This window comes from Oncorhynchus gorbuscha, linkage group LG10, assembly GCF_021184085.1.
Source record: "Oncorhynchus gorbuscha isolate QuinsamMale2020 ecotype Even-year linkage group LG10, OgorEven_v1.0, whole genome shotgun sequence".
Taxonomy (NCBI): domain Eukaryota; kingdom Metazoa; phylum Chordata; class Actinopteri; order Salmoniformes; family Salmonidae; genus Oncorhynchus; species Oncorhynchus gorbuscha.
The window spans coordinates 42,193,209-42,204,216 of NC_060182.1; the positions used below are offsets into that span (position 1 = coordinate 42,193,209).

Here is an 11,008-nt window from a genome sequence, read left to right on the forward strand (position 1 = left end):
TGTCTGCCTAATGTTATGGTACAGCTTTGGTAAGTAGGTTGTTTTGTGAGGTTACTTTGTTTCAAACAGAAAATGAATTGGGACTTTCTTGGCCTAGATTCCAATTTGAGCTGTGCTAACTGACTACTTCAGCTGCTCTCAATAGAACTCAGGTCACGTCTTTGAAGGGGAAGCCTACTTTTAACCGGCTACAAGGTTCATGTTGGGAGTCAAACACAAATTGGCCTGTATAATGAGGCCAGGGGGACCAATGTCATGTGATGAACACACAATGTCACAATGTCATATGATGAACACACAATGTCACAATGTCATGTGATGAATGCCATTTCACAATAACGCAGTACTGTCAAGTACTGTCCATGTTAAAGGCATGATGAAGCATGAGATTACTGTGTCCCCTTCTATCACACTATATGTTTGTTGGTGTAGGTATGCATGGTGTGTGCAATTGTTGTGTGTCAGTGTGTGTGTGTCGGGTCAGTGTGTGTGTCGGTGTCTGTGTCAGTATGCCGGTGTCAGTGTCGGTGTGTGTCATGTGGTAAGGCAAGGCTTAAGGCAGGAGATACATTGTGCAGTAACGTGGTGTGGATGGATGGATGTGTTTGAGAGGAGAGGAGTTCAGTCTCTGTGTGTAACAGGAGGAGTCCTGCTGGCCGTGTGGCCCTTGGTGTGACTAAAAACAGACACGCAGCTGGTGCTCTAAGAGAGAGAGGGAGAGGGGGAGAGACAGAGACAGGAGGGAGAGAGAGACAGGAGAGAGAGAGAGAGAGAGAGAGAGAGAGAGAGAGAGAGAGAGAGAGAGAGAGAGAGAGAGAGAGAATACCAATGTAATTCTTGTACTTCACTGCCAGTGAGAGTAGCAATAAACTGGGACAGCATCACCTGACCAGTGACCAGAACACAGGAACAGCTTACGTCATCAACATCACATCCATTTAACATTCTGTCCATTATGTCCTCTACATATAGCGACAACTGTTGAGCTTAGTTGGAATATAGTGTGGGTACTACAGTAAAGCAAATGTGCAAATGAGAGTGTTTCCACCTAAATCCTCTTTCCCTCTCAACCCCTATCCATACCCCCTTACGCCCTACACTTAGAAAGAAAGGGTTCCAAAGGGGTTCTTCGGCTATCCCCATAGGAAAACCCTTTTTGATTCCAGGGAGAACCCTTTTTGTTCCATGTAGAAGAGATCCTACCTGAAACCCAAAAAGGTTCTACCTGGAATCAAATGGGTTCTACCCAGAACCAAAAGGGTTCTACCTGGAAACAAAAGGGTTATTCAAAGGGTTCTCCTATGTTGACAGCCGAAGTACCCTTTTAGGTTCAAGATAGCACCTTTTTTTCTAAGAGTGTACCCCTAACTAATTCTCATGGGGCCAAACTCAATCTGGTCATTTCCCTCCAATCCTCATTCATCTCCTCTTCTCTTCTTCTATCCTTCCCTCTCTCACTCTCATTCTCTATATGGGATAAAGGCTATAGAATACAAGCCCTCTCTCTCAAGCATGATTGGTCAACTCCCCTTTCCCTTCTGCCCCCTCTCATTCTCTCTTGCCCTGCTTAAATACTTTTAACATAAAGAGAGAGAGAGAGAGAGAGGGAGGGAGGGAGGGAGGGAGGGAGGGAGGGAGGGAGGGAGGGAGAGAGGGAGGGAGGGGAGAGGGGGATGGGAGCAATGGGGGAGGGGAATTGTGTGTATGCACTCTGTTGTCACTGGCAGAGAGAGAGACAGAGAGAGAGAGAGAGAGAGAGAGAGAGAGAGAGAGAGAGAGAGAGAGAGAGAGAGAGAGAGAGAGAGAGAAAGAAAGAAAGAGTGAGAGCGAGGGCGAGAGCGAGAGAGAGAGTTGAGTTGAGTTGTGGAAAAAAAGCCTAGCAGTGAACACACACTCTGCTCTCTGCTCTCTGCTCCACAGGATTATCTAACTGCTGATTAAGATCTGCTAGAAAGAATACATGCTGGCATGAATAGGTAAGAACAGCTTCTCTCTCCTCTGTCTCCGTGTGTTGTAGTGTCGTGGCTGCACTGTGTTGTGTTTATACTGTAGTGTGGTAGGTGGCGGCTGCTGTCTGTGTGTTTGACTTGGCCCTATCTCTAGAGTTGTAAATGAGTGAAGTGAAGGAAGTGTTGACTTGTCTTTGGCCACTGGCCACTATGTACATCCCCCAACCTCAACACCTCCTGGTCTTCTGTCTATCTGTCCGTCTGCTTAGCCCCTGTGTGTTTCTTTGCCCTCTCTCTTACCTCTCTATATCTCTTTCTATAATTCTTTGTCATTGCCTGCACTGTTTATAGATTTAAATACTATTTATAGAACCGTGCAAAGCAATTGTCTGCTTTTAGAAAATAGTCTATGTGGGGGGGGAAGCTAATTTAGAGATGTGTGTGTCAGGAGAAGTGAAATCAGTTCAGCCCACTTAAGGCAGAACTCTTGTGTAGCCTGTAGGTTAGGGATAGTTGTGCCATATTGTGGTTATTGCATAATATTAACTTCCATATGATTGGATGGTAATTGTTTTACTGTTGTGCGTAGAGTTTCTTGCCCTTCATTGGATTCATGAAACATGCTGAAATCCACATTTGTACAGATTTAGGATATTCATGGAATTTGTTGTTAAAAAATTGGTTTAGCATTTTTTAAATTTGGTCATGACTGTAATAGAAAATTGCGTCTGTTAATTCTGACTGTCAACAGACATTTTTCTATACTTAGCCGAGTATCTTCTAGCTGCTTTGAAATAGTCGGTGGAATGTGTGCATTGGGTTTTGAGATCCAAGTCCTTCAAATATGTGCAATGTTTGAGACCTGACATGGTGTGTTTGGCGTGATTATGTACAGGGCCTTCAGAATGTATTCACACTCCCTGACTTTTTTGCATTTTCTTGTGTTACAAAGTGGGATTGAATTGTCATTTTTTTCCCGATATCCACACAAAATTACTCTGAATGTAAAAGTGGAAGAATTTTTAAAAATTATGAAGAATAAACCATGAATATATCTTGATTAGATATTGATTAGCTATTCACCCCAGGAGACAATACATGTTCGAAACACCTTTGACAATCCATTACAGATGTGAGAAATTTTGGGTTAAGTCTTTGAGAGTTTTGCACCCTGGATATTACAATATTTTCCCATTATTCTTTTTTAAATTCTTCAAGCTCTGTCAAGTTGGTTGTTGATCATAGAGTACCATAGTATGAGTCAAAATACCTGTAAAACCTTGTGGTCAGACAAGGAAATGGTTCCAATCGTTTTTCCACCATTCATTTCCCCCATAGGGGATTATAGAAACACTTCAAATAAGGTCTGTGTTTCATGCAGGCTTACCATGGCGTGACGTTTTGATAACAGTGTAAATCTCTCTAGGACAAGATTACTTTTATCAAGATGTTCGCCTGTATTTACCCCCCTGCAAAATGAAACAAGAATTAGTTGCTAATGTGGCTGTCATAAAGAACTACAAATGCCATGATGATCTGGACAAGACTGCCGAATTGAGACAACGGTAAGAATCTCTGGGTTAGCTATCTAATGTTAGCTAAATGTAGTAATTCATACATTGGCAATTCTGTGAACTGTCCTTGTGCAAGTTTTAAATTGACACAATACCTGTTAGTAAAGGTGTCAGCTAGAGATGGCATGCAGGAGCTTGCAGGGATTTGTAGTCTTGCATGATGTCTACTTTGATGCCAATTAGCATTTTATAATCTGAGAGTAAATAGAGCCTAATATATTGATAAAAGTCACCTTGTCCAAGAGAGATTTGCATGGTTATCAAAATGTCACACCAGGGTACGTCTACAAGAAACACAGACCTTATTTTAAGTGTTTCTATAATTCCCTATGGGATAAAAAATGAATGGTGAAAAAACGATTGGAACCATTTCCCTGTTTGACCACTAGGTTTTATGGGTATTATGGCACATCCAGAGTGGGGCTCTATTGCTAGACAGCCTTGCCCTAGATATTCATGCCGATTTAAGTCAAAACTGTAACTAGGCCACTCAGGAACATTCCATGTTGTCTTGGTAAGCAGCTCCAGTGTAGATTTGGCCTTGTGTTTTAGGTCACAACCATTCAACACTGTAACTGTTCTAAAATCACCAATGGCCTCATGGTGAAATCCCTGAGCAGTTTCCTTCCTCTCTGGCAACTGAGTTAGGAAGGATGCCTGCATCTTTGTAGTGACTGGGTGTATTGATTGATCCTCCACAGCCTAATTAATAACTGCACCATCCTCAAAGGGTTATTCAGCGACTCGAATTCTTACACATCTACCAATAAGTGTTCTTCTTTGTGAGGCATTGAAAAACCTCCCTGGTCTTTGTGGTTGAATCTGTGCTTGAAGTTAACGACTCAATTGAGGGACCTTACTTTGTGTGTGTGGGGTACAGAGATGTGTAGTCATTCAAAAATCATGTTATCCACGATTAATGAACACAGAATGAGTCCATGCAACTTATTATGTGATTTGTTAAGCACATTTTTACCTCTGAACTTATTTATGCTTGCCATAGCAACAGGGTTGAATACTTATTGACTAAAGACATTTCAGCTTTTTTCTTTTTTATTCATTTCCAAAAAGAATTACACGCAAATTTCCTCTTTGACATTATGGGGTATTGTGTGTAGATTAATGACACAAAACCTACATTTAATCCATTTTAAATTCAGGCTGTAACAAAACAAAAAGTGTCAAAAGTAAAGTGGTGTGAATACTTTCCGAAGGCATTGTATTATCTGTTTCATTCTCTGTGACCTGATATTGTCCTGGGGCTGTTAGAGAAGCTAAAGTCATATTGGAAAAATAAAGATAGAAATTACAGGATTAAAATACAATTCTTCTGGTTACATTACTTCCCTAGAAATGCTTGACATTTATTATCTCCAACCTTCAAAAATGAAATATTTGGTTAAAAAAAAGAAAAGAAAGAGCAACAAATTAAAATGTCTGTCTTCAAATGTTTTATGTGTTTTATACATTTGGGGGATTGTAATTTTGAGTACTCTTAGAACATAGCAGCATTGTGAGTTGTCTTTCATTTTGTATCAAAAGTATATCCAAAATCTGTAAAACAATTCAGTTAAAATCAAACATGTGCTGTCAGTCAAACGTTGTTGTAGGAACCATTGTTTCTCCTCATCGTTTGGACTAATTCCACTGCCATAAATGTGTTTAGGCTCATTAGAAATGCAATCTTTACAGCCCTAGCTAACCTGCAGAGCAACAGAGCAGTTGTGTGCATCTCAGCCTCCACTGGTCTCAGCTAATGCACAGAGAGGAGTGGTATTCTGGGTCTTTCTGTGAGGCAGTCAGATTAAGAAATCCCTCTTTAAAGCTATGGCCACAGCCTCACAATCAGCTTAATGCTCTGTTTCCCTTCCTGCCTGTCTCTGTCTAATGAATACCTTGTGTGTGTGTGTGTGTGTGTGTGTGTGTGTGTGTGTGTGTGTGTGTGTGTGTGTGTGTGTGTGTGTGTGTGTGTGTGTGTGTGTGTGTGTGTGTGTGTGTGTGTGTGTGTGTGTGTGTGTGTGTGTGTGTGTGTGTGTGTGTGTGTGTGTGTGTGTGTGTGTGTGTGTGTGTGTGTGCGCGCGTGCGTGTGCGTGCGTGTGCGCCTCAATTTGGGAGCCAGCCTGTGGGAGTGTGCCCGTGCGTATTTGGGTTTTTCTTTGACTTGTAGGCTGCTAGTTTTTTCTTTTGCTTGTGAAGGAATTTTTCAACTTATGTTGTGTGTTTAGCTTTTTAATTGGTCTTGTGCTTGCTCGCATACATTTGTGCATGTGTCTGCATGTTCATACAGAGACATTGTGCAGCTGTAACTGGTCTGTAGCTGTCTCTCCTCTCCTTCTCCAGGGCTGGGTGTAGTAGTGTCAGTACCAGCAGCCAACCCCAGTGATGGACTACAGGCGGACAGACGCTAACCTCGACCTGGCTCCTGCTATTCTCTCACAGTCCCACTCTCCTCCTAACTGAGACCAGCTCCACAGAATGCTGAGTCCTATTGTCCCCTATAGTAAGTACCCTACACTTATCCCCTATATTGTAGTAAGTACACTGCTTTTCGTGATACATATCAGTAGTAAGTACACTACATTGCCACCTGAGCAGATTTTGAATTCTCAGGTGTTCTCAAACAATCTACGGGTATGGTTTTCACTCTGTACAGTAATTGTAAACAGAAGAGGAAGCTAGTTATGAAAGGGTTTGACTTTGTTGGCTTCAGCAGCTGCCTGTACCTTCTAGTGCACTCTGAATGCACTCAGTGTTACTTTCCTGGCCACGGTCAAACATTGGCCCTGTCTTAACGTTCCATCACGAGGAGGAAAATAAGGAAAGGAAAGAGGAAGAGAGGGAAGAGGTTGCAGTGGGGATGGCTTGAGCAGCATAAACCCTGTGGTTCTGACAGTGTCATTTCACAAACCTCAGTCAGTCCTCCTCTGGTTCGGAGTTTAGGCTACCACAGTGGTCACTGCTGCCTCCCCCTCTCCCTCTCTCTTCCCCTTCCCTCTCTTTCCCTTTAACGCTGACCTGATGACTGACGTGTCCATTTGGCAGGAGGTTAGGAAAGTGCAGCTCAGTTTCCACCTCATTTTGTGGGCAGTGGGCGCATAACCTGTCTTCTCTCGAGAGCCAGGTCTGCCTACTGCGGCCTCTCTCAATAGCAAAGCTATGCTCACTGAATATGTACATAGGCAAAGCTTTCCTTAATCTCTCTCTCTCTATCTCTATCTCTTTCTCTCTCTCTCTCTCTCTCTCTCTCTCTCTCTCTCTCTCTCTCTCTCTCTCTCTCTCTCTCTCTCTCTCTCTCTCTCTCTCTCTCTCTCTCTCTCTCTCTCTCTCTCTCTCTCTCTCTCTCTCTCTCTCTCTCTCTCTCTCTCTCTGCCTCTGCTGCCTCTGCCTCTGCCTCTGCCTCTGCCTCTGCCTCTGCCTCTGCTCTCTCACTCTCAGTTTCCCTTCCCCTTTACATCTCTGCCTCTCAGTTCAATACAAATGGCTTTATTGGCATGAGAAACATGTTTACCTTGCCAAAGCAAGTGAAATAGATAAACAATAATGAAATAAACAATCAAATATTAACAGATAACATTACACTCATAAAAGTGTCAAAGGAATAGAGGCGTTTCAAATGTCATATTATGGCCATGTACAGTGTTATAACGATGTGCAAATAGTCTCTCTTTCTCTTCCTCTCTGCTTCTCCTCCTCTCTACGGCTCTCCCTCTCTCTTTCCCTCTCTACTCTTCCACCTCTCTGCCTCTCCTCCTCCTCATTCGCTCTCTCCCTCTCTACTCTTCCGCCTCTCTTCCTCTCTGCCTCTCCTCCTCTCTTTACCGCTCTCCCTCTCTCTCTCTCCCTCTCTACTCTTCCACCTCTCTGCCTCTCCTCCTCCTCATTCTCTCTCTCCCTCTCTACTCTTCCGCCTCTCTGCCTCTCTCTCCTCCTCTCTACCGCTCTCCCTCTCTCTCTCTCTCCCTCTCTACTCTTCCGCCTCTCTGCCTCTGCCTCTCCTCCTCTCTACCGCTCTCCCTCTCTCTCTCTCCCTCTCTACTCTTCCACCTCTCTGCCTCTCTGCCTCTCCTCCTCTACCGCTCTCCCTCTCTCTCTCTCTCCCTTTCTACTCTTCTGCCTCTCTACCTCCATCTCTCCTCCTCTCTACCGCTCTCCCTCTCTCTCTCCCTCTCTACTCTTCCGCCTCTCTGCCTCTCTGTCTCTCCTCGAAGGCATTGTTTGGCTGCCAGCATGGGGCTGCTGCTTCTCTCTGCATTTCAAGAGCTCCTTTTCTCCCTGCTCTTTAACTCGACTCAAAGGAGCTTTATTGGCATGACAGTTACAAGAAAAGAGGTCGAAATCGAACAAAATGGCCAATTTAAAAAGTATTACTTCATAATAGCTTGGAATAAATCCTTTTTCTAGAAATCTGGAGTATGTTGAGGAGCGGTAGTATTTATTGTGGTGTTTGTGGGAGTGTGCTGATAGGAATTTAACCTGGACAAACTTTGCAATTAGAGAAACTAAAGTATTTGTTGTGAAATTCAGTTTCTTGTTCTTTCTTCAAATGTAATTGTCTGCTAGCTATTTAACAGGATGTGACTGGCAGAAAGGGTGTTGTATGTGGAGGATGAGGGCTGCAGTAGATATCTCAGATAGGGGGGAGTGAGGCCTAAAAGGTTTTTATAAATAAGCATCAACCAGTGGGTCTTGCAACGGGTATACAGAGATGGCCAGTTTACAGAGGAGTATAGAGTGCAGTGATGTGTCCTATAAGGAGCAGTGGTGGCAAATCTGATGGCCGAATGGTAAAGAACATCTAGCCCACTCAAGAGGCACCCTTACCTGCCGATCTATATATTACGTCTCTGAAATCTAGCATGGGTAGGATGGTCATCTGAATCAAGGTTAGTTTGGCAGTTGGGGTGAAAGAGGAGTGATTAAGATAGAGGAAGTCTAGATTTAACTAAGCCTGCAGCTTGGATATGTGCTGAGAGAAGGACAGTGTACCATCTAGCCATACTCCCAGGTACTTGTATGAGGTGACTACCTCAAACTCTAAACCCTCAGAGGTAGTAATCACACCTGTGGGGAGAGGGGCATTTTTCTTACCGAACCACATGACTTTTGTTTTGGAGGTGTTCAGAACAGTGTTAAGGGCAGAGAAAGCTTGTTGGACACTAAGAATACTTTGCTGTAAAGCATTTAACACAAAATCTTGGGAGGGACCAGCTTCCTACTGCCTGAGCTATGTTGTTGATGTAAAGGGAGAAGAGCGTGGGGTCTAGGATCGAGCCTTGGGGTACTCCATTGGTGACAGACAGTGGCTGAGATTTCTGGTAATGTCCTGACGTTACCAGAAGTCAGAAATGTTGCCAGATCACTAATAAAGGTCTGACCTTATTGTTATATGAAAAAATAAATGTTTTGCAGTTGCTGCCCCTAACTGACTTAATAGAATATCTTATGTGTAATCTTATTTTACGACATGTGGTAGTTCAGTTGGTAGATCATGTTCTGATGTCAGAACTGTTATTAACTGAGTTCCATCCGGTCCTTGTAACCAGGCAGACCACACTGACTGACCAATCAACGCTCTCCTCTGCTCCCCTCAGAACATGTAGATCCAAGAATGTCACAAACTACTGGTGGAGTATTTTGAATGCCTTCGAATTCCTCTTGACTACGGGACACTGCTTTCTTTCACTGGACTCATTCAACACACCAGATATTGGGCGTTTGTCTTAAATGGTCTCGGCTGGCTCTGCCTCTGCACACATAATACAGGTTTTCTTGTAGTGTGACTGTAGAGCTTCAGGCCATTCATTAGAAGAGAAGCTCTGTCGTGCTGTGGTTGTGTGTGGTTTCTCTCCCTCCCTCCCCTCCCTCTCTCTCTCCCTCTCTCTCTCTCTCTCTCTCTCTCTATTATTTTATTGACAGTTTCTTCATGATTCTTCAGGACACAGATCATGTGAAGAGGAGGCTTAATGTATGTTGCGTATATGTGAACAATCTCGCCTATATGTCGGAATTTTCTTGGTGGAGAAGACAGAAGCAACATTCCTACGTTTTAACGTTACTTCTGACTCCTAGCACTGGCATTTCAGCCCAGTCTGTTTAGCATAGTATTCACACACTCTGTGCTACTCTATGTGCCCATAGAGAGCGTTCTTAGATCTAAATAAACACACATGCATGGCACGCACACACACACACACACACACACACACACACACACACACACACACACACACACACACACACACACACACACACACACACACACACACACACACACACACACACACACACACACACACACACACACACACACACACACACACACACACACACACACACTGCACAAATGCACTCTTTTCAAATAGAGAATAGATATTTTATTCACCTTCTCTTTTCCCTCACATCGCCTCTGTGTTAGTCCGTCTGGCCTTAGTCCCTAACCCCTGGCTCGTGGCTCTCTCTCCTCTGTCCAGGAGACCCCAAGCTGGGCGTGGCAGCTAGGGCCGGACCTGAAGGAAACCTGAGAGAGATTCCAGGGGCCATAAATACTCCTGGAGGGATTTGGTGTAAAGAATCTGTAATCTGCACTTCAAACAGGCTCCTAAATCAGTCCCAGGCCGGCAACCCAGGAGTGCCCTAACTCTTGTTGCTGGGAGCCCCCACTGCTGTTGGTGAAGGGATACCTTTTCTTTTCAACCCACCGACGCACATATGCCTGCCTGGCCTGACTCGGAGTAGATTAGAGCAGCTACTCAGATCCGGCAGATTTTATAGCTCTCCTTTCTGTGACCCCACTCTCTCTTTACTCTCTCGTTTTCTCATTTTGTTCTCTCGTTCTCTCTCTCTCTCTCCCTCGCATATACTCTCTCTCTTGTTTTCTCTCCCTCTCTAAGAACAACTTATATAATAATAATATATAATATATGCCATTTAGCAGACGCTTTTATCCAAAGCGACTTACAGTCATGTGTGCATACATTCTACGTATGGGTGGTCCCGGGAATCGAACCCACTACCCTGGAGTTACAAGCGCCATGCTCTACCAACTGAGCTACGAAAGCCGGGCTGACTAGAGTCATGGAGCTGTTTGAAATAAGGAGAGGCATGCCCCCCCCCCCCAAAGGACCAGTTTGGAGCATGGCTCCCACGTGTATCTGCCTACCATCCCTATTACTCATTGCTCCCCAGGTCGGTCACTCTTTAAAGCGAGTCAAACTGGTCTAAGCGACATTATAAGTTTGAAAGAAAAGCACATGGAAAGCACAGGAAAAGCACACGTTTCTACTGGCATCCAGTATAGTGAGAGGACCAAGAATGGAGCATGGCTCCAGCATATATCTGTTCTAGTCCAGGTTGGACCAGCATAGAGAGTAGTGTTATGGGTGGTGTATTGGATGGTGCAGTGAAGGGCCCCAGGACCACTTGAATAAAGTTTATGTGTGAATGAGAGGCTGGGATCATTAGTGAGGGGTGTGAATGGGCTCTAAT

General features: G+C 44.1%; 1 protein-coding gene across 2 annotated transcripts in view; it reads left to right on the plus strand.

Annotated features, from left to right (window-relative positions):
• The first annotated feature begins 1,818 nt into the window (after positions 1-1,818).
• The window catches only part of fignl2 (fidgetin like 2), a 33,345-nt gene continuing 24,155 nt past the window's right edge, over positions 1,819-11,008 (plus strand). Inside the window, exons 1-2 of one of the 2 annotated variants that reach the window (XM_046366162.1) lie at positions 1,819-1,976; positions 5,841-6,023. In XM_046366162.1, the coding sequence (XP_046222118.1) occupies positions 5,999-6,023 (25 nt within the window). In that variant the 5' untranslated portion in view covers positions 1,819-1,976; positions 5,841-5,998. The remainder of the gene's footprint in view (positions 1,977-5,840; positions 6,024-11,008) is intronic. The other variant, XM_046366161.1, reaches the window with a different exon arrangement.